Here is a 23,709-nt window from a genome sequence, read left to right on the forward strand (position 1 = left end):
ACCATGTGTTTGTAAATGTTTGTATTCATTCACTCTTTCACTCGCGATAATTCATTCTTTGATACTTTTCTTCTTTTTCTCTGTCCAGATCTTCACTGGTTGTCAAACACGCGTCCGCGCACACATGCATGTATATGAAACACTGACTGACAAACTGACGACTCTTTTTAAACCTAGTTCGTAAGCTAGCAGGTCTTGGCTCAATCACGAACCTATGTACGTCTGTGGGCTCAATACAGAGAGATGACACAAACTGTCTTGGGAGAAGTGTTCTTTATGTGCCCTGTTCTGTGTATCAGAAATGGGAGATAATGTTAGTACTGGAACTACCTCCCTTGGCCGGAAGTTGATGCGACACCATTTTTATGTTGAAAATCTAAATTTTCTGTAATCCCAAATTCTTCGGCCTCGTAAGTACTATGCTTTAACAAATTAGTGAATCAGGAGTTACAAATTCGAAAAGAGCAGACGGCATAACTTAGAATCGGAAGATGAATCGGTGAAGAAGATCCCAAGGAATCTAGCAGTACCGGTGGCCTAAGATTGACTCATCGAGTGAGAGCGGTCTGTTATGTTTGAAGCAAGTTTACTGTGTTTAGCTTTAGAATAACAGATAATTTTGTTTCATGTGTGTGTTTGCGCGCGCTCGCACAGACACACCTATACACACAACGACAGTTTCTGACACCACACACAAACACACACACACACACACACACACACACACACACACACAAGCTTCGAAGATTTGGAACAGTTTCCTTGACAACTTCCGACACAGACTCCCACGCCTGTTTTAATTCTGGCCTCAAAATTCATCTCTCATTAATATATCTGGCTGTGGTACGTCCGTCCTGTAATTTTGTGGTATGCTTGACTGTGTGGTAATGGACCGTCTATGTAAAGTATTTTTATGTGCAAATCCCGTGCATATGTGTGGTGCTGGGAGGATATTTATAAATACACGTATATCCAAATATACATAGTTTATTGGACGCATCTGTGTGAAAAATTTTGAATATATTATGTGATGAAAAATATTATGTGTTTTGTGAAGCACAACAACAACAACAACAGCAACAACAAACATATATGCCCAAAGAGCAACCGAAAAGACTGTCAGTTAAAAAAAGAAAGGTATTCCTTGCAGAGTGCTTGTAGAAAGCCCTTCCGTCCCCTGTGACAGTCGTCACAGCCGCACTCAGACACCATGTCGACAGGGGACAAAGTGACGCTGACCAACGCCTTGGAGAATGTTGATGTGCTGGATGAATTGGTGCTGCCAGACCAGCAGCCCTGCATCGAGGCACTGTCCGCCTCCATCCACTACCGTGCCAATCTGGACACCAACTTCACTGACAAGGCTGCATTCGTCAGTGGGCAGGCCAAGTATATCGAGCAGGCCACCGTGCAGGCCGACCTGGTGAGTTTGGGTGCTGTATTGGGGTTTGTGTGTATGTGGTGTAATTGTGTTTTTTGTGTGAGTGAGTTTGGGTGTTGTGGTGTAATGGTGTGTATGCATGAGTGAGTTTGGGTGTTGTGGTGTAATGTTGTGTATGTGTGAGTGAGTTTGGATGTGGTGGTAAGGTTTGTGTGTGGTGTAATGGTGTGTATGTGTGAGTGAGTTTGGGTGTTGTGGTATAATGGTGTGTTTGTGTGAGTGAGTTTGGATGTGGTGGTAAGGTTTGTGTTTGTGATGTAATAGTGTGTATGTGTGAGTGAGTTTGGGTGTGGTGGTAAGGTTTGTGTGTGTGGTGTAAATACTGAAATGGTGTGTATGTGTGAGTGAGTTTTGGTGTGGTGGTAAGGTTTGTGTGTGGTGTAATGTTAGTTATGTGTGTGTGAGTTTGAGTGTGGTGGTAGGATTTGTTTGTGTGTGATGTAATGATGTGTATATATCATTATATATGTGTGTGAGTGTGGGTGCTATGTGCTATGTTAGGGTTTGTGCGTATGGGTGTATGTGTGGGTTTGTGTGTGTGTGTGTGTGTGTGTGTGTGTGTGTGTGTGTGTGCATGCTTGGGTGCTTGGGTGTGTGCGTGCGTGCGTGTGTGAGGTTGCATGCTGTGGAAGGTTTTGTGTGTGTGGTGTAGTGGTGTGTTAGGATTTCTCTGTGTGTAGTAATGGCGTGCATGTGTCAGTCTGTGTGCTGTGATAGGGTTTGTTTTTTGTGGTGTAATTTGTGTGTGTGTGTGTGTGTGTGTGTACTTTAAGTGAGTTTAGGTGCTGTGGAAGGGTTTGAGTGTGTAGTGGTGTGTTCGGATTTGTGTGTGTGGAGTAATGGTGTATATGTGTCAGTCCGTGTGCTGTGATAGGGTTTGTGTGTGTGGTGTGATGGTGATTTACCATTAGGGTTTGTGTGTGGTTGTTTGTTGGTATTTTTGTGTGTGTGTTTTTGTGAGTTTTCATGAGTTCAGGTGTTGTGTTAGAGTTTGTGTGTGTGGTGTTCTGATGTGTTTGGGCTTATATGTGTATGTGTGAGTGAAATTAGGTGCTGTGATAGGGTTTGTGTGCATGATGTAATGTGTTAGGTTTATGTGTGGTGTTACAAAGTGTTAGGGTTTGTGTGTGTGGTGTAAATGTGGGAGCGAGTTTGGGTGCTGCGTTAGGGTTGGTTTGTATGGTGTAATGGTGTCTATGTTGGAGTAGATTTGGGTGCTGTTACTGTTAGGTTTGTGTGTGTTGTGTATTGGTGTGTATGTGTGAGTGAGTGTGGGTGTGGTGGTAAGGTTTGTGTGTGTGGTGTAATATTGTGTATGTATGAGTGAGTTTGGGTGTGGTGGTAAGGTTTGTGTGTGTGGTGTAAATACTGAAATAGTGTGTATGTGAGTAAGTTTGTGTTTGGTGGTAAGGTTTGTGTGTGGTGTAATGTTATGTGTGAGTAAGTTTGGGTGTGGTGGTAGGATTTGTTTGTGCATGGTGTAATGATGTGTATATATCATTGTATGTGTGCATGAGTTTGGGTGCTATGTTAGGACTTGTGTGTATGGGTGTATATATGGGTTTGTGTGTGTGTGTGTGTAATGTATATATGGGTTTGTGTGTGTGTGTGTGTGTAATATATATCTGTGTGTGTGCGTGCATACGAGCGTGTGTGCGTGTGTGAGGTTGGGTGCTGTGGAAGGGTTTGTGCGTGTGGTGTACTGGTGTGTTAGGAATTCTGTGTGTGTAGTAATGGTGTGCATGTGTCAGTCTGTGTGTTGTGATAGGGTTAGTGTGTGTGGTGTAATTGTGTGTGTGTGTGTGTGTTTGTGAGTGTTCATGTGTTTGGGTGTTGTGTTAGGGTTTGTGTGTGTGGTGTTCTGATGTGTTAGGGTTTATAAAGTGTATATGTGACTGAAATTAGGTGCTGTGGGTTTGTATGTGTGGTGTAATGATGTGTTAGGTTTATGTGTGGTGTTTCAAAGTGTCAGGGTTTGTTTGTGTTGTGTAAACGTGGGAGTGAGTTTGGGTGCCGTGTTAGGGTTTGATTGTGTGGTGTAATGGTGTCTATGTGGGAGTAGATTTGGGTGCTGTGTTAGGTTTGTGTGTGTTGCGTGTTCATTCTTTAGTTTAACGTCTTTTCACTGATATTAGACGAGGGTAGGACAAAAATTGAGTGGGTGGAGGGGGCGGGGAAATTACAGTGTACGAAAGTGTATGTGTGTGTGTGCGCGCATGTGTGTGTGCGTGTGTGTGTGTATGTGTGTGTGTGTGTGTTACATAGAGAAAAATGATTAAGTTTTTTTTTTGGTTTTTTTTTAAAAGCATAACAATACAACACATTTCAAATGAAAAACTAACAACTATAACAGTGAACCAACTGGACTATTTAACAAGGAGCTGAAGAAGTCATACATTAGCAATGGACTGCTGAAGATCGTCAACACTGAAGATGATTTCAGTTCAGGGATGTGAGACTTTAACATATCACAAGTTGTTATATGATCAGCTGTTATGTGAGCACCACAGATGCAAGAAACATTACTGACATACTTTGTCTTAAAACAATTCATTTTCCATCTGCAGATTAGAGAAATGATTTGCCTCTTATGAAAATCATTATGGTAATGTTTTCCCATGAAACCATACATTTTCTGTATATTCTTTTGTAACTCTGAGTTACCAGTGTGTTTTTCTTCAAGCCGAAATTTTGACTATTGGACTTTTTCTACCACGGTGTAACATTCCTGTAGTGAAAGCGAAACTATTTAAATCTAACTCCTTCATGGAACTTCTAGCTCCTTTTTCAGCCAAAATGTCGACTTTTTCTTTAAAGTAAAAACCGCAGTGAGAGGGAATCCAGCGAAAGGTTATGTAAGATCCTCTTTGTAAGAGTTCATGAATCAAATGGTTGATTTCAGTGAGTTCATACCTAACCATTTCTTTTATAAGTTCGATAGCGTGAAGAACTGATTTAGAATCAACACAAAATAGAATCTGAAATATACTTTTCGGAAAGGATATTATGAAATTTAACGCCATTAGAATTGCTATAAGTTCAGCTGTGAAGATATTCTTTCCCAGATGAAATGAGTTTTAAAAGTTAAGGTCTGGAATAACGAAAGCAGCACCAGCTCAATCATTTACAACAGAGCCATCTGTAAATATCTTTAGATGATTATGGTATTTCTCTTCCAAATGGATTCATACATGCGATGTAAGTAAATTTATGTTGTCATCTTTGGTCAGATCAGTATGATCAGTGTTGTGTATTGGTGTGCATGCGTGAGTGAGCTTTGATGCTGTGATAGGGTTTGTGTGTGTGGTGTATTGGTGTGTTAGGATTTGCATGTCTGGTCAAATGGTGTGCATGTGTGAGTGAGTTTGGGTGCTGTGAAAGGGTTTGTGTGTAAGGTGTAAAGTTCCGTTAGGTTTTGTGTGTGTGGTGTAATGGTGGGTATGTGGAAGTGAGTTTGGGTACTGTGGTAGGGTTTGTGTATGAGATGAAATGGTTTGTTAGGGTTTGTGTGTATAGTGTAATGATGTGTTAGGGTTTGTGTGTGGTGTAATTCCAAATGGTTTGTTAAGGTTTGTGTGTTAGTTAATGGTTTGTTTTCAGAGATTGTGTTTCTAAGTTTTTTTAATGTTTTTTTTATGTTGTTTTTTTCTTTTGTGTGTGTGCGTGGTAGAATACTTTGCTGGAGGAAGGGGAAGAGTACGCAGTCATGTTATACACATGGAGGTGCTGTTCCAGAGCTTTGCCTCAGGTTGGTCTTCTGTTTAAATGTCTGTTTTTATTTTTCACTGATTGTTTTTGTTACGGTTGACTGCATTGGCTTGTAAGCTTTGGATTTTTTAAAAAAGTATTACTATGCAGTCTGGTTTAAAGAACAACAACAAAAATGAAAAGATAATGAGTGATTGCACAGAAAATTTAAAAATATGTATACCTTTACATTTAATTTTCTGAGAAGAAAATTGTATCCACTAGAATCATGATTATTAAGAATTAGCTTATTCTTCAGTGCTTTTCGGATGTTGATTATAAGTAATAAACATGTTAGTTTGTTCAAGAAACAATTAAATGTTAACTTTTGGGGGCTTGTACACAAAGCTGTCATTCTGCCAAGGATTTCTGGCTTTTTCTTATCAAGTTAGGTGGGTTTTTTGTTTGCTTGTTTTTTCAGTCTGTGAAAATTTCTAGAATGACAGAAATTCATCATCATAAAAGAAATTTGTCTTTTTGTACATTGTGGAAGTTTACATTCGAGAGCTGCCAAGTAGAGATGGAATTACACTATGAATACGTTAGTCAGGTTAATTTTGTTGTTTTTTTTATCTGTCTGATTGAATCTGTTGGGACTGTGAAAAATGATAGTGGATTAACTTGATGAGTTGCATTTGATGTCCAGGTGGGATTGTGAAAATTATAGTGGATTAAACTTGTTGAGTTGCATTCAATGTTCAGGTGAAAAGCAACGAACAGCCCAACCGTACCCAGATCTACCAGAAGATTGTGGAAGTCTTGGAGCCTCATGTCAATAAACTGATGCAGTTCATGTTCTTCCAGGTGAGCTGTTTGGTGTAAACAGTGTAACATTTCACACAAAATATGTTTGGAATGAAAGAATAATTCTATGTGTATAGGCATATATGTTCGCTCATATCCAAATTTGATTAGACAAAGCGAGTGTGTGTAAGTGTACATCAGCATGATTGTGGACATGTCCATATTTGATCATTCAGAAAATTCTCTTTGTATGACCATGAAAAAACAGAAGTTTCCATCTTTTTATTTTATAATAAACGTTTTTGTTCAGTTTTGATAAACATATATTTAAGCATATTTGAAAAAAAAAAAAAAAGAAGAAGAAAAGAATCAGATATTATACAAATGGAACAAGATTCATCTCAAGTGGAAAAAAAGAGAAAGGAATCAGATATTACACAAATGAAACAAGGTTCATCTAAACTATCTGTTACAAACATTATTTTGATATTTTCTTCTGTCTTTTTGCCCTCTTTGCAGCGTAAAGCCATTGACAGCTTCTGTGCTGAGGTCAAGCGCCTGTGCCACCGAGAAAAGAGAAACGACTTTGTGTCAGAGGCTTATTTGCTGACTCTGGGCAAGTTCATCAACATGTTTGCAGAGCTGGATGAGCTGAAGAACATGAAGTCCAGTGTACGCAATGACTACTCTGCTTACAGAAGGTCAGCATACAGCTTTCAGGGTAGTAGGGTTGTTGGATTTGGTTGTGACTGGGGTTTGTCACTTTCAGTTCTCACTGTAATGTATCTCTCTCTCTCTCTCTCTCTCTCTCTCTCTCTCTCTCTCTCTCTCTCTCTATATATATATATATATATATATATATATATATATATATATATAATACACTCAAGGACTAACACTGGGGTATTTTGCCAGTTAAGCTTCTGCCTAACAGATGTGGTGTTGCTTTTATGGATTTGACTGAAAGCAGTGATGCTTTCTTGAGAAACTGAAACAGTATTATTCAAATCAATTCATGATCAGACTTTAATATTGTAAAGTAACATTTTTGTTACTTTATATTCTTGAAAGTTGTAGTGGTTTAGAAAGTATATGCTATTCAAAGTTCAGTTTATCAAGTTCAGTTTAGGTATCTAATAATATTCTGACATCAAGATCTGTATTTTAACATCATCGTCAAAAGGAAAAATAATGTCGAACATTGATAAAATCATGGTCTGCACTGGTGTGCAGATTTTCACATATGACTAATTTTCACATATGACTAAGACGTGAGATAGTTAATGATCTTCATTATACATTATTCTGTTATTTCATATGAATGAGATCTGTTCTTGATTATTTATAATTTCCGTTGATAGGCAACTCATTTCCTCCACAACTCTGCTTGTGTACACAACATAGATTTGAGCACTTGAGTCAGCTTAAACATGCAGACAGATTCACATGGTGAAACTTGACTACAGTTGATAAGAGAGGGATAAAGATTTGACTTGATGAAGTAAGGTGAGAAGATTCTTAAAGTCCATAAATGCTAAATATAAATATTTTCTTTTTTTTGTTCTTCCATGATATCTCCCTCTGGTGTTTGGCACATTTTTGGCCAGGCCCCAACACCAACACAAACCCACACCACACTCCCAGCCAGTCAACACACCTCACACATACTCTCCCACCCCCCAGCTACCCCCACCCCACACACACACCCTACTCACACCCACCACCACACACCCACCCCCCAACACCAACACAAACCAACATCACACTCCCACCCCTCCAACACCCCCCACATACCCCCCTCCACCTAACCACAACCACACACCCACACCCCAACACATACACAAATCCACACCACACTCCCACCCACCCCCAACACCCCCCCACATACCCCCGCCCCTCCACCCACCCACAGCCACCCACCCACACCCCAACACATACACAAATCCACACCACACTCCCGCACACCCAACACACACCACACATACCCCACCCCATCGCCACCCTCCACCCCACCCACACATACCTGCACCCCACTCGCACTCCAACACACCCCACACATATCCACATACCACACACACACCCTACTCACACCCACAATCAGATCCCAACACCTACACAAATCCACACCACACTCCCACCCACCCAACACACCCCATGTCACATCTCATGACAAATCGGTTATGCGTGCTTAACCCCCTCCTTGTTCACCCACCCCATCTAGCTAGAGAGCAGTGTGGGTTGTGCTGATTGCACGTAATTTTCGAGTCTCAGTCTCAGTTCAGGCTGTCACTGAGCTGAGATCAGCCTCTTCTTTGTTAGCCAGTGACAAGATTCTGGGCTTTTCGCCCGCAACTGTCACAGGAAGCAGTCGTGCCTGTGGTGCTCTCTTCAGGGCTGTTTGCCCGAGTTCTGCGCTCAGTTGTGGGGATCTTTTTCCTCCGAGTGGCTCCCACTCTTCTGTGTTCTCGGTGTTCTGTGTACTTCCAGCCTTGTGGTAGTAGTACCTCTTCTGGAAGTGTTTGCAGTATTCCCACTTCCCTGTCCATCCACTGACTTCCCTACCCTTCCAGTGGGCATCCATTGTCTCCCCTTGACCTGCGTTTGACTTCCCTGGGTTTGGCATCATTGGTTGTCACCGCCTTCTACTCTTCCTCCACCGCCAGTGTCCGCAGGCCTGGCTAGTCCCTGCAAGAGGTTCTGCGTTTGTCCTAGTCTTCGTCGTCATCACTTACTGTTGTTCGTTGCCGTCACTCACTGTTCTTCGTCATCGTCGACGTCACTTCATCATCGTCGTCTCTCTCCTACTCGTCTTCATCGTCGTCATACTTTGGTTCTGTTTGTCTCGTTGTCTTCATCTCCTACCCACTTCATCGTCCTCGTCGTCCTTGTGCATTGCTTTAGTGCCTCCATCGTCATCAGCATAGTGTCTGTGTCTGTGTTTCCTGCAGTTGTTTTTTTTTCCTAAGAATGGATTAGTTTATTTATTTTATTCAGGACACCATCTGCCTCCAGCTCCGCTTGGAAGAAAGTGATAGTTATTTTTCTGGCCCCTCTTGTCATGTTATACATTGTTTGATTTATCAATGTATACTTCTGTGTATAGTTGTTGGTTTGCTTGATCTGCGGGGTTATCTCTGTGTATTTGTTGTTTATGAATAATGTGCTGATTAAAAGATATGTCTACTTTATTCTGTTATAGTCTGTGTTTGTGTTGTTGGGATGTTAGTGCTGGGTTGGGCGGGGGTTTCTAGTCCGTTCTCATATAGAGCGTGACACTCCACACATACCTCCCCATCCCCCAGCCCCCAATCACACCGGCAACCACACACCCACACCTATGGAAACCCACACCACAGTCCTGCCCACCCAACACATACCCACACATACCCACATGTTCCCTACTCACACCCACAACGACACACCCACACCCCAACACCTACACAAACTCACACCACACTCCCACCCACCCAATACTCCCCACCCATACCCACACATCCCCCTCTCACCCTTCTCCCCCCCACACACACCTCAGTCACACCCACACCCACACACCCACACCCCAACACCTTCACAAACTCACACCTCACTCCTACCCACCCAACACATCCCACATATCCCCCCTCTCACCCTCACACCCTGTTCACACCCACAACCACACCGGAACACCTACACAAACCCATACCACACTCCCACTCACCCCACACATACCCACATACCACACACACACCCCACTCACACCCACAACGATACACCCACACCCCAACACCCACACAAACCCATACCACACTTCTGCCCATCCAACACACCCCACACACACCCACACACCAGACACATCCACACAACCCCCCACACACCCACACCCCTACACCTACACAAACTCCCACCACACTGACCCTCCACTTCCCCCCCCCCCAAACCCCCCCACACACACATGCCAAACACACACCCTTAACACTTTCCAACACTAATATTCACAAGCATTCCCTCTCTTTCATCCACTTCCTCTCTTCTCTCCATCTAATAACACTTCTTGTGAATAGACGTTAAACTAAAGATCTCACACAACGCGAACAGGGCGGCCCAGTTCCTGAAGGTGATGGCGGACCAGCAGGCACTGCAGGACTCGCAGAACCTGTCCATGAATCTGGCCATCCAGAACAAGATCCGCGACACCCTGAAGGCCACCCTGGTGGAGATACCTGGGTACGAGGAGCTGCTGGCCGACATCATCAACATCTGCCAGCACATGTATGAGTCGCGCATGTACCTGGAGCCCTCGGAGAAGTACATGCTGGTCAAGGTGAGTGGGAGGGAGGGGTGGAGTGGGGGAGTGATGATGATGGTGATGATGTACCTGGAGCCCTCGGAGAAGTACATGCTGGTCAAGGTGAGTTGGGGTGGGTGGGGTAGGGGGGTGGTGATGATGATGGTGATGATATACCTGGATCCCTTGGAGAAGTACATGCTGGTCAGGGTAAGTTGGAGAGAGTGGGGTAGGGGAGTGATGATGATGGTAATGATGTACCTGGAGCCCTCGGAGAGGTACATGCTGGTCAAGGTGAGTGGGAGGGAGGGGTGGGGTGGGGGAGTGATGATGATGGTGATGATGTACCTGGAGCCCTCGGAGAAGTACATGCTGGCCAAGGTGAGTTGGGGTGGGTGGGGTAGGGGGGTGGTGATGATGATGGTGATGATATACCTGGAGCCCTTGGAGAAGTACATGCTGGTCAGGGTAAGTTGGAGAGAGTGGGGTAGGGGAGTGATGATGATGGTAATGATGTACCTGGAGCCCTCGGAGAAGTACATGCTGGTCAAGGTGAGTGGGAGGGAGGGGTGGGGTGGGGGAGTGATGATGATGGTGATGATGTACCTGGAGCCCTCGGAGAAGTACATGCTGGCCAAGGTGAGTTGGGGTGGGTGGGGTAGGGGGGTGGTGATGATGATGGTGATGATATACCTGGAGCCCTTGGAGAAGTACATGCTGGTCAGGGTAAGTTGGAGAGAGTGGGGTAGGGGAGTGATGATGATGGTAATGATGGACCTGGAGCCCTCAGAGAAGTACATGCTGGTCAAGGTGAGTGGGAGGGAGGGGTGGGGTGGGGGAGTGATGATGATGGTGATGATGTACCTGGAGCCCTCAGAGAAGTACATGCTGGCCAAGGTGAGTTGGGGTGGGTGGGGTAGGGGGGGGTTATGATGATGGTGATGATATACCTGGAGCCCTTGGAGAAGTACATGCTGGTCAGGGTAAGTTGGAGAGAGTGGGGTAGGGGGGTGATGATGATGGTAATGATGTACCTGGAGCCCTCGGAAAGTACATGCTGGTCAAGGTGAGTGGGAGGGAGGGGTGGGGTGGGGGAGTGATGATGGTGATGATGTACCTGGAGCCCTCGGAGAAGTACGTGCTGGTCAAGGTGAGTTTGGAGGGAGGGATGGTGGGGTGATGATGATGATGATATGGATACTTATATAGTGCCTAACCCCGAAAATGGGGTATGGCTGCATACAAGGTGAGGTAAAAATGGTCATACAGGTAAAAGCCCACTTGATTACGTATGAGTGAACGAGGGAGTTGCAGCCCACAAACGAAGGAGAAGAAGAAGATAGAGCCTAACCTTGGTCCGAGACGATGATGATGATGATGATATGAATACTTATATAGCGCCCATCCTCGGTCAGAGACGATGATTATGATGATGGTTATATGGATACTTATATTGTGCCTATCCTCGGCAGAGAGTGAGGAGGAGGAGGAGGATATGGATACTTATATACTTATATAGTACCTTTCCTCGGTCAGAGATGATGATGATGATATGATATGGATACTTATATTGGGCCCATCCTCGGTCAGAGACGATTATGATGACGATGATATGAATACTTAATATAGCGCCTATCCTCAGTCAGAGACGATGATGATGATGATATGGATACTTATATAGCGCCTATCCACAGTCAAAGATGATGATAATGATAGGGATACTTATATAGCGCCTTTCCTCTATCAAAGACGATGATAATGATGATGATGTGGATACTTATATAGTGCCTATCCTCGGCCGAAGACCAAGCTCTAAGCGCTCTGCAAACACGGGGTCATTTGCACAGCAGACTGCCTGCCTGGGTAGAGCAGACTGGCGGCTGCCATTTGGGCACTCATTATTCATTTCCTGTGTCATTCAATTCAGGTTTCAGTCACACACACATATACTCGTACAGACATGTAACATTTTACCTGTATGACCGTTTTGTTTATTTACCCTGCCATGTAAGCTGCAATACTCGTTTGGGGAGTGAGCATGCCGGGTATGTTTTTGTTTCCAAAACCTACAGAATGCTGACATGGATTACAGGATCTTTAACGTGTGTATTTAATTTTCTGCATGCATACACACATGAAGGGGGTTCAGGCACTATCAGGTCTGGACATGTGTTCACCTGGGAGATTGGAAAAATCTCCACCCTTTACCCAGCAGGCGCTGTTTCTGAGATTCAAACCCGGGCCCCTGAAATTGAAAGTCCAGCGCTTCAGCCACTTGGCTGTTGTGCCACGGGGTGTGGGGGTGTGGGGGGACTTCAGGATTTTTTTGGTTTTGTTTTTCTTGCAGATGCGGTTGCCAGTTTGATGATTAAAACATCTGCTGCACTTGTAAGGGGGTTGGGGGATTGCATTTTAGTTGTTGTTTTTTCAAACTTTAAAAAGTGTTACTCTTTCTTCTTCTTGTTGATGGGCAGCCAAACTTTAAAAAATAAAATAAAAAAATAAAAAATAAAAAATTACTCTTTCTTCTTCTTGTTGATGGGCAGCCAAACTTTAAAAAAAAAAAAAAAATTACTCTTTCTTCTTCTTGTTGATGGGCAGCCAGTGTGATGCAGTTTTTGTGTGTATGTGAGTGAGTGAGTGAGTGTGTGTACGTAAGTGTGTGTGATTTTTTTGCGTACACAGCTTTTTTTCTTTTTTTTTTCTCTCTAATAATTCGGCTTATAAGATATATCACCTTTTTCTGTCTTCGAGGATGAAGCATGTTGTGAGACTACTTGTCATCCATACAGCTGTTGTTATTGAAGTGCTGTGGTTGGTTTTACTCTGACCAGGTCATGGCATTCGGCCTGTTTCTGATGGACACGAAAGACGGCCCCAACGTGTACAAGATGGATGCCAAGAAACGCATCAGCATCAGCAAAATTGACAAAATACTCAAGGTAAAAACCAAGTCACTTGTTTGTCTTGTACTTTAAAATGAAGTGTCTTTAATGATAATAAATATTTATACTGCGTTGAATTTTCTGCAGAGACAAATCAATGTGCTTACACATCATTCGTTCACACATATGTGTGGCTCTGATTCAGTGGAATGAAAGATAAAATGATAAATACATGTTTGGAGAAAACTAGAAAAACTGTAGACTGTTTCATTGACAAGGTATACAGCTTTACACCTGCAAAAATGTACACAACTTCATTCACTGCTCAGTGAGAAATGCATCAATATCAGCAAAATTGACTAAATACTCCAGATAAAAATCATATTGCTTGCTTTGGCTTTTACATTGAAATTATATTTCTTTTACAAGAATAATGACGATAAATGTTTATGTAATAATAAATATTTTATACAGTAATGAATATTTATGTAGCATTGCTTGGCATGTTTCAGAATGTGCTGTGTAGGTTATCAATATCTAATGATGATACCTGAAATAAGATGGGTATGTTTTATAAAATTTCATCAGTGAAGACGGATTCCAGGACTTTCTTCTGGAGTTCGGAAAAAGATCATGACTTGCAGAGGTACAAGGATTTCCTTTATCTGAGAAATCAGTAAAACATGATTAGTTGGAGAGAACTTTACTGATATTAGCAAATAATAATGATAAAATAAAGAAATAAAAGATCACAGTCACAAAACCCACTGCTAAGAAAGTTTGTTTCTCTGTGCCCTTAATTTCCCTGTGTGAAGCAAAAGTCTTCAAATTGTTCACTTCTTGTCTGATAATATCAGCAAAAGTCTTGTTTATTAGTATCTCCTTATCATGGGAGCAAAAATGTTGCTCATCATCCACTCCTTGTCCTATTATGGGAGCTGAAGTCTTGCTCATTATTCACCTCTTGTCTAATTTTGGGAGCAAAATTTTTACTTATTTCTTACTCTGGCTCATAATGTAAGCAGTCTTGTTATGGGAGCAGAAGTGTTGCTTGTTATTCACCCCTTGTCTTGTTTTGGAAGCAAACATGTCTTGTTATTTACTGCATTTTTCATTATGGGAACAAGACTTGTGCTTGTTATTTACCTCTGGTCTTGTTATTGGAGCTAAAGTCATACTTTTTTCATTATGGGATCAGAAGTCTTGACTTAAGTTATTTATTTCATGTCTCATTATGGCAGCAAAAGTCGTGTTTATTATTTACTCTTTTTCTTATTTTGGGAGCAAAAGTTTTCCTTATTATTTACTCCTTTTCTCATTATGGTAACAAAAGTTTTGTTAATTGTTCACTCCTTGTCGTGTTATAGGAGCAGAAGTCATACTTTCTCATTATGGGATCAGAAGTCATGACTTATTTACTTCATGTCCTATTTTGACAGCAAAAAGTCTTGTTTATTATTTGCTTCTCTTCTTATTTTGGGAGCAAAATTTTTCCTTATTATTTACTCCTTGTCTTAGTATGGGAGCAAAAGTCTTGCTTATCGTCTTATCATTGGAGCAAAGGTCTGTCTTGCTTATTGACTTGTCAGGGGAGCAGAAGTCTAGTTTATCGTCTTGATATGAGAGCAGAAGTTTACCTTGCGTATAGTCGTTATGGGAGCAGAAATCTTGCCTTTTTGTCTTATTGGAGCAAAAAGTCTGTCTTGCTTAATGTCTTGTTATGGGAGCAGAAGTCTTGCTTATTGTCTTATTGGAGCAAAAAGTCTGTCTTGCTTAATGTCTTGTTGTGGAAGCAGAAATCTTGCTTTTTGTCTTATTGGAGCAAAAAGTCTGTCTTGCTTAATGTCTTGTTATGGGAGCAGAAGTCTTGCTTATTGTCTTATTGGAGCAAAAAGTCTGTCTTGCTTAATGTCTTGTTGTGGAAGCAGAAAGTCTTGCTTTTTGTCTTATTGGAGCAAAAAGTCTGTCTTGCTTAATGTCTTGTTATGGGAGCAGAAGTCTTGCTTATTGTCTTATTGGAGCAAAAAGTCTGTCTTGCTTAATGTCTTGTTGTGGGAGCAGAAGTCTTGCTTTTTGTCTTATTGGAGCAAAAAGTCTGTCTTGCTTAATGTCTTGTTATGGGAGCAGAAGTCTTGCTTATTGTCTTATTGGAGCAAAAAGTCTGTCTTGCTTAATGTCTTGTTGTGGGAGCAGAAGTCTTGCTTTTTGTCTTATTGGAGCAAAAAGTCTGTCTTGCTTATGTCTTGTTATGTGAGCAGAAGTCTTGCTTATCATTTTATTATTGGATCAAAAGTCTAGACGGCTTGCTTATTGTCTTATGGGAGCAGAAGTCTTGCTTATTGTCTTATTATTGAACAAAAGTCTAGACGCCTTGCTTATTGCCTTATGGGAGCAGAAGTCTTGCTTATTGTCTTATTATGGGAGCAGAAGTCTAGTTTTTGTTTTCTTTTGGCCTTGTTCAGGTCTCGTTTCATTCCCCCCCATTTTGCTCTTTCTGCAAACCTCTACAGAACCTGGAGATCGTGCCGCTGTACGGGGACATGCAGATTGCCCCCTATGCCTACCTGCGCAACGGGCCGAACTTTGACCCGTCCAAGTGGCCGTGCTGCGAGTCGAGCGCACCCAGCCCCCAGTCAAACCTGCTGATCAACCTGGAGGCCATTCGGGATGACCACATGCAGTACATCAGTCAGCTGGCACGCCACAGCAACGAGGCCACCACCACCACCCGCGAGGTGCCGCGCAACGATGACGAGAACCGAGAGCTGACGGAGCTGGCCCTCAGGGGCCTGCAGCTGCTGTCGGCGTGGACCCAGCAGGTTATGGAGCTGGTGAGGAAGAACTGCTTTTTGTTTGGTTTGGTTTGGTTCAGGTCAGAGTTATGTTGCGTATAGCCCAGCTGTTGGTCTGGTTCAGGTCATGTTGCTCATAGCCCAGCTGGGGCCATCTTTGGGCTGTTGGTCAGGTTGATATGATGTTGTAGGAATGGTGTTAATATGATGTTGTTGGAAATTATTGAAAAACAATTTTATTCTTTGTTCAGAGATTTCAGCTATGAGTAGAACTAATTATCACCCAAGAATTTTATAACTTGATTGCAGTTGAAATGTGTAATTCTATAATGATGTGAATGTGTGTGTAACTTTGTCCTTCTTTTGATTTTGTTGTGGTCGACAGTTCAGTGTTGTGGTTGACGTGTTGTGGTTGACAGTTCAGTGTTGTGTTTGTGTGACAGTTCAGTGTTGTGTTTGTGTGACAGTTCAGTGTTGTGGTTGACAGTGTTTTGGTTGACAGTTCAGTGTTGTGGTTGACAGTTCAGTGTTGTGTGTGTGTGTGTGTGTGTGAGAGAGAGAGACAGTTCATTGTTGTGGTTGACAGTCAGTGTTGTGGTTGACAGTTCAGTGTTGTGGTTGACAGTTCAGTGTTGTGTGTGTGTGTGTGTGTGTGTGACAGTTCATTGTTGTGGTTGACAGTCAGTGCAGTTCAGTGTTGTGGTTGACAGGTCAGTGTTGTGGTTGACAGTCAGTGTTGTGGTTGACAGTCAGTGTTGTGGTTGACAGGTCAGTGTTGTGGTTGACAGTTCAGTGTTGTGGTTGACAGGTCAGTGTTGTGGTTGACAGTCAGTGTTGTGGTTGACAGGTCAGTGTTGTGGTTGACAGGTCAGTGTTGTGGTTGACAGTTCAGTGTTGTGTGTGTGTGACAGTTCATTATTGTGGTTGACAGTCAGTGTTGTGGTTGACAGTTCAGTCTTGTAGTTGACAGCTCCGTGTTGTGTGTGTGACAGTTCATTATTGTGGTTGACAGTCAGTGTTGTGGTTGACAGTTCAGTATTGTGATTGACAGTTCAGTGTTGTAGTTGACAGTTCCGTGTTGTGTGTGTGACAGTACTCATGGAAGCTGCTGAACCCAACAGACCCACACAAGAACAAGGATTGTCCACATGAAGCAGAGGAATATGAACGGGTGAGCACTGCAGTGTCCTCATTTTTTCACCTATACTTTTACTGCTGCTACTACTATCAAAACAACAACTACTGCTATGACTACAACTACTAAATGTAGTTACATTGCGCTGAACCTTGTTTGGAGATGAATCAAAGCGCTTCCACAGCAGATTTTCACTTGCATGAATAACTGAATCAAAGTGTTGACATATCAATATTATTGATACATGTAGATGGAAAGTTAAACTAACTGAAACGTGTGGACATTTATTTATTCTGGTTCATATTTACGTTTACCTGGATCATTTGTCATGAAACGAAGTTCAACAAAGAATGAATGACCAGTGCCTAGTGTATCCTTTAAAAAAAAAAAAATTGTACATAGATGCTAAGTCCCAGTTCATTTTACATTCACCAGGATTATGGACATTTTTTTTACCTTTTGAACATACCTTTTTTTACCTTTTAAACATCCATTTTTTTACCTCTGGCTTGGTTCAGAGAATTAATAGTGGTTGGTGGGTAACTGGCTTTCATTAATTTTACTGAAATTCTCTGGTTAAAAAAGAGAGAGAGAGAAGTATGATCGGTTTTTAATATAATTCATCAAAGGAATGCAGCACAGTATAGTGCAGTGTAAGCAACAATGAGCATTGCTGATGGTGTGCTGGAAACACATACACTAAACAATAAATGGTCACAAACAACAGAAAAGTCATACTGAAGGACAGAGCAGTGAATTACTTCCCTTGATGATCAGCCTTCTTTATGTAGGTCACTGAGAAAGTAGTGGATGTCTTGATTGTATACAATATCAGCCTTCTAAGTGTAGGTCATTGAACTGCAGTGGATGTCTGTATTGTTTAGAATATCAGCCTTCTAAATTTGGGTCATTGAACTGCAGGTGATGTCTATATTGTATACAATATCAGCCCTCTAAATGTGGTTCATTGACTGCAGGTGATGTTTATATTGTATACAATATCAGCCCTATAAATAAGGGTCATTGAACTGCAGTGGATGTCTATTGTGTACAGTATCAACCTTCTTAACGTGGGTCACTGAAATAGCAGTGGATATTCCATACTGTATACAATATCAGCCCTCTAAATGTGGTTCATTGACTGCAGGGGATGTCTGTATTGTATACAGTATACTCCCGAAAACGGGGTATGGCTGCCTACATGGCAGGGTAAAAACAGCCATACACATAAAAGCCCACTTGTGTACCTAGGAGTGAATGGGGGAGTTGCAGCCCATGAATGAAGAAGAAGAAGAAGAGTATACAGTATCAGTCCTAAAAATGTGGGTCACTGAACTGCAGGGGATGCTCTGTAATGTACCACTGAAGAACAAGGTCAGGTGACTTGTGACCTGACGTCTGCATTGTACCTCACAGGCCACCCGCTACAACTACAGCCGTGACGAGAAGTTTGCCCTGATCGAGGTGATCGCCATGATCAAGGGGCTGCAGCTGCTGATGTCTCGCATGGAGTCGGTGTTCATGGACGCGATACGCCGACACATCTATGCTCAGCTGCAGGACTTTGTCCAGCTGTTCCTCAGGGACCCTCTTCGCAAAGCCATCAAGAAAAAGAGCGACATCATCAAAGTGTGAGGAGTTTTTATTTTATTTGGTGCTGATCGCTTTTTGTTTGTTTTGGATGGGTTTGTATATGTTTCAAAATGTATGAGTGTGTGTGTGTATGTATGTGTGTGCGTACATGCATGGTTGTGTGTGGTGTGTGTATGTATGTGTATGGGTATCTATATGCTTCAAACTGTGTGTATATATATAATACATATGTGTGTGTGTGTGTGTGTTTGATGTGTATGTGTTTCAGGGTTTGTATATATCTCTGTATATTTCTCTCTGTATCTCTCTCTCTCTCTATCTATCTATCTATATATATATATATATATATATATATATATATATGTGTGTGTGTGTGTGTGTGTGTCCCCAGCATCATCATGTCGGTGCGGGACACATGTGTGGACTGGCTGCGAGGCACGGAGCCCCCTGACGATCCTGCCCAGCGTGGCAAGAAAGACCCAGACGATGGATTCTTCATCAAGGTGCCTCGCCGAAACGTCGGGCCCTCCTCCACACAGGTAACATGTAGCCATGGTTCGTCTTTCTGTAGTGAAAAAGAAAAACAGCCTGATGCTACAGCGACAAGTGCCACAGGCGAGTGATTTGAATCTTGCTTCTTTGGGGATCTTTAGTTCATGATATCAGCACTTGGGAGGTTGAGGGTGAAGAATTTTCCAATTTCCTGGAACAACACATATTCAAACCTACTAGTGTCTTGATCCCCTTGGTGTGGATATATGCATGTAGAAGATCAGATACGCATGTTAAAGACCCCATACTCCATGTTGGTGTTTGGTGGGTCATGGACGCACAAAAGTACTCAGATGTTTTTCCTGGAAAATGCATTGTAGGGTCAGTCGTTAAGTTTTTTGGTAATGATCTTTGATGTGTATTTGGAGTCAGGAAATTTAGATAACTATTCAGGGTTGACAGGGGCATGCATTCAATGGAGTGCTTTCCAGTTGTCCTGTGTGTTAAAGAAAACTGATGTTTCTTTTGTCATGAAGTCTGTTGTGACAGCTTCCTTGTACCTAAGTATGCTGTGACATGGTTTGTAACTATCTTCATATATTACTTCCTTCACCCTCGAAAACGGATTATGGCTGCCTACATGGCTGGGTAAAAGTGGTCATACACGTAAAAGCCCACTTGTATACACACTAGTGAATGTGGGAGTTGAAGCCTGCAAAGAAAGAAGAAGAAGACTTCCTTTGTTTTTATGTGTGCTTGACAATCTTGTGGATGTATCTGCCCGTGCTGTTCCCCAGCTGTACATGATACGTACCATGCTGGAGTCGCTGATCGCAGAGAGGAGCGGTGGGAAAAAGACACTACGCAAAGACATCGACCCTCAGCATCTGATGACCATTGATGACTTCCATCGCCGCTCCTTCTTCTGGAACTATCTCCTCAACTTCAACGGTGGGTGGAGCATGGAGAGTACAGTATTGTTATTGTTATTGTTATTAAAAGCATTTACGCCTAATCTTGAAAATAAGCCCTTGTTCAGTACAGTAAACCTGGGTGCCATGTCAGATTCATTCAACACTTCATGCTCTGACTGTCCCTCTTCCACATCCACAAATGACACACACACACTTATGAACACTTTGTATTGTATTACTTTCTTGTCAGAATCTTTTTTGTGTGTGTGTGAAATTTAGGCTGCTCTCCCGAGAATAAGAATGGAAAGATGTATGTAATTGTTAGAGTGCCTGACTTTCAGCCTGGAGGAACTGGATTTGATCATGCTTTTGGTACCTGGTCTGGAGTGGAAATTGGGGAGGGGGGGGGGGGTGTTTTGGTTTGGTTTTTTTTTTCCCAGTCTCTAAGGTCAACATACCTGCCATTGGTGCCAGGTTGGTTCTGGGTGGAAAAAGGATTTTCAGCATGTGCAGACTTATTAGTGCTTTCATCCCCATCAAGTGTATACACATGCAGATTATGAAATACATATGTTGAAGATCCTGTAATCAGTGTCAGTGTTTGATGAGTTTCAGAAATGAAGCATACACCCCCCCCCCTCCCTCACCCCCACCCCCACCTCCCATCACTGAAAATGGAGTATGGCTGCCTTTATATTAGGACAAAAACAGTCATACACGTAAAAGCCCACTTGTAGATTCCAGTGAACGTGGAGTTACAGATCTGAAAAGCAGCACAAAGATTTGAAATATCAGAGGATTTTCTTGACGAAAGATAACCATTCTATGTTCAGTGTTTTGTTCAACTATATATTTGTGATAACTACATTTTTATTATCCTTGTATGATCAGTCTGTCTGGTTATGTTGTTGTTGTTTTTTATCTTACCTTTCGTACGTGCTGCAATAGTATTGATGTAGTGAAACAAGTTGGTCAGTTTTAGTATTAATAGGGAAATAGAATTTACTACACCCCAGGAAACTAGAGTACAGCTGCCTTAATGATGGGGTAAAGCTGGTCATGGATGTTAAGTCCTCAGGTATGTATACCAGTGAATGTGGGAGCTGAAGTCCATGAATACAGACCAAAACAAAACAAAACAAAAATGTTTTTAAGATCTGCTACTCAGGTATAGATGACTTCTGAATGACATATATATGTAGTTTGCATGAGTTGATACATGTGTTTAATTTACCAGTCTGATGTGTAAGTGATTGATTTGATTCTCCTTGGTGGCAGAATCTCTGTTCAACTGCTGTGACCTGTCCCAGTTGTGGTACCGTGAGTTCTTCTTGGAAATGACCATGGGCAAACGTATTCAGGTTAGCAGACATTGGTCCCTGATCTAATGGTGCTGATATCACTGATTGTTATTACTACATAAGGAACATAACCAGTAGTTTTAAATGTGTAAGGTTTTGTGGCACCAGTGGAAGTAATGAATATTACTAAATGTAATCGTGTGCATGTTGTTAAAATTCTTCGGTGTTTTGTGCATTTGATCCAAAGATTCCAAAAGATAGCTTGATCAATACTCAGTACTACATTGTTATTACTTTGACATGCAGTGGCCCTTAACTCTTTTTGTGAACTCTGTTAGTTATCCACTAGTTTGGAATTGACAGGGGTACTGGGTTGTTGGTTTTTTTTGCTTACTTTACAAAATATCTCCTCATGCATGGAAACAAAGTGGAATGTGTGTGTTGATATCTGTTGACAGTTCCCAGTTGATGATTTGTTGAAGCAAAGTGGAAGGTGTGTGTTGTTGACAGTTCCCAATAGACGATATGCTGTTAACTTCATAAAAGTATCTCCTCATGCAAAGAAGCAAACGCAGAAAGTGTGTGTCGATATCTGTTGACAGTTCCCAATTGACGATTTGTTGTTAACTTCACAAAAGTATCTCCTCGTGCAAGGAAGCAAAAGCGGAAAGTGTTTGTTGATATCTGTTGACAGTTCCCAATAGAGATGTCCATGCCCTGGGTGCTCACAGACCACATTCTGGAGACCAAGGAACCGTCCATGATGGAGTGAGTATGCCCTCTCTGCCTCCTCCTCTTCCTTACGGGGTTCTTTCCCTTAAGAGTCACTGAAGTCGGCAAAAGTCTTGGAAAAAATGAGAGAACCATTTCTAAGGCTGGAAAAGTCTTGGAATTTGAATAGAAAAAACCCTTAACCAGTACCATTCAACAAAGACCTTAATACAGTTTTAAAAACAGAACAACAAATGAACAAATAAACAAAAAGAAATGAAAATATCGAACATAGTAGACACTTTTTTTCAAATTCTTTTTTTTTTTTTTTTTTTTAATTCAGTTTGGCTTTGTGTTTGTTATAGAAAATTTTTGGTCTGGTCTGGAGAATGTCTGGAAAAAAGTATGAAGTTTTGTCAGATCACATCTGTGGGAACCCTGATCAGAACAGCTGCTAAAACTCACTTGTTTAACCCCTTAACTGCTGAGCTTACTGAAGCGAAGATCAGTGTGGCATGAATGTGAAGTGCAGTTGCTGCTCTATTTTTTGCCCTTTTCAGTGGTGTAATTGATTTTGCTGAACAAAAGTGATGCAATGGTCATGGAGGAGAGGTCCTGTCACTGTTGCAGTTTCAGTTTCAAGGAGGTGTCAAAGTGAGACTGATTATATACACTACATGACATCTGTTGTTTTTTTTGTTTTGTTTTTTAAGCCAAAAAAAAAAAATCTATGCGTGAATCCAACACGCTTGACTGACCTTGAGAGCCTTCTGTAGGTTTGTGTAAAATATTAGCGTATAATGAAATAGAATGAATTAACTAAATGAACAAATAAGTGCATGCAAAATGTAACAAAGTAAACTCACTCCGGACGAATAGTTTTCTCCCTTGCTTTTCCCAGCAGACGACCCATTAGGGTTAGGAAAAAAATCACAAAAAATACAAAACACAAAGTAACTGAATGAAACTCACTGTACTTGACCCAATGACCCCTCTCCTCATGTTGTGTGTATGCCCACCCCCCTCCCTCTCTTCACAGCCCTCAGAAGCTGAGTCACTGTCAGTAACTTCTGGTAGCTTTCTTCACTGCAGATACTTTATTCAACGTCTTCATCATGCTCTTTGATGTCGAAACCTTCACTTTGAAGCATTTCAAACACTTCAGCAGCAGTAAAAATCCACTGCCATGATCTAGTTTGCTCCAAAAATTTCCATTTGTATCGCTTGCGACGCCATTTTCGATACATATACAGACTACCTTGTCATGTGGGGTACCAAGGTCAACGGCTGGTCAGTGAGTGAAAAGTTACAGAACCTCACGAAGAAACTTTGCATTTGACCTTTGACATGTTCGCAGTGCCCAGTGTAGCTGCAATTTTTACGGCATGAGGAAAACATGGAAAAAATTTTAATTGTTCCGTCGTCCAGAACGCTGCCTTACGTCAGGAACACAACGCTACATTATTCCATCGTCCGGAGTGAGTTAAAGATAAAAGTTAGAAGACAGTTTCACATTCCATGTAAAAATCTACCCACTTGATGAAGACCTTTTGGTTGTGTGTTTGTGGTGTGTTATTCCAGGAACATTCTGTACCCACTATAGTGGACTGGGCCAGTATGTCAGGTAACAGGTTCATCCTGTGACCATTGGATTTGACATACCCAATGTGTCACATTCCATGTAAATCAA

General features: G+C 42.0%; 1 protein-coding gene across 5 annotated transcripts in view; it reads left to right on the forward strand.

Annotated features, from left to right (window-relative positions):
• The first annotated feature begins 338 nt into the window (after nucleotides 1-338).
• Nucleotides 339-23,709, forward strand: part of LOC143298513 (cytoplasmic FMR1-interacting protein-like) — a 52,871-nt gene continuing 29,500 nt past the window's right edge. For 2 of the 5 annotated variants that reach the window (XM_076611358.1, XM_076611356.1), the window contains exons 1-14: nucleotides 339-410; nucleotides 1,151-1,423; nucleotides 5,112-5,189; nucleotides 5,891-5,992; nucleotides 6,452-6,633; nucleotides 10,007-10,232; nucleotides 13,031-13,138; nucleotides 15,592-15,912; nucleotides 16,967-17,044; nucleotides 18,425-18,639; nucleotides 18,993-19,140; nucleotides 19,891-20,044; nucleotides 21,286-21,368; nucleotides 22,003-22,076. In XM_076611358.1, the coding sequence (XP_076467473.1) occupies nucleotides 1,211-1,423; nucleotides 5,112-5,189; nucleotides 5,891-5,992; nucleotides 6,452-6,633; nucleotides 10,007-10,232; nucleotides 13,031-13,138; nucleotides 15,592-15,912; nucleotides 16,967-17,044; nucleotides 18,425-18,639; nucleotides 18,993-19,140; nucleotides 19,891-20,044; nucleotides 21,286-21,368; nucleotides 22,003-22,076 (1,982 nt within the window). In that variant the 5' untranslated portion in view covers nucleotides 339-410; nucleotides 1,151-1,210. Of the gene's footprint in view, nucleotides 411-494; nucleotides 565-1,150; nucleotides 1,424-5,111; nucleotides 5,190-5,890; nucleotides 5,993-6,451; nucleotides 6,634-10,006; nucleotides 10,233-10,715; nucleotides 10,749-11,251; nucleotides 11,263-13,030; nucleotides 13,139-15,591; nucleotides 15,913-16,966; nucleotides 17,045-18,424; nucleotides 18,640-18,992; nucleotides 19,141-19,890; nucleotides 20,045-21,285; nucleotides 21,369-22,002; nucleotides 22,077-23,709 lie in introns of those variants that run through there. The other 3 variants (XM_076611357.1, XM_076611359.1, XM_076611360.1) reach the window with 3 other exon arrangements.

Source organism: Babylonia areolata, chromosome 24 (assembly GCF_041734735.1).
Source record: "Babylonia areolata isolate BAREFJ2019XMU chromosome 24, ASM4173473v1, whole genome shotgun sequence".
Taxonomy (NCBI): Eukaryota; Metazoa; Mollusca; class Gastropoda; order Neogastropoda; family Buccinidae; genus Babylonia; species Babylonia areolata.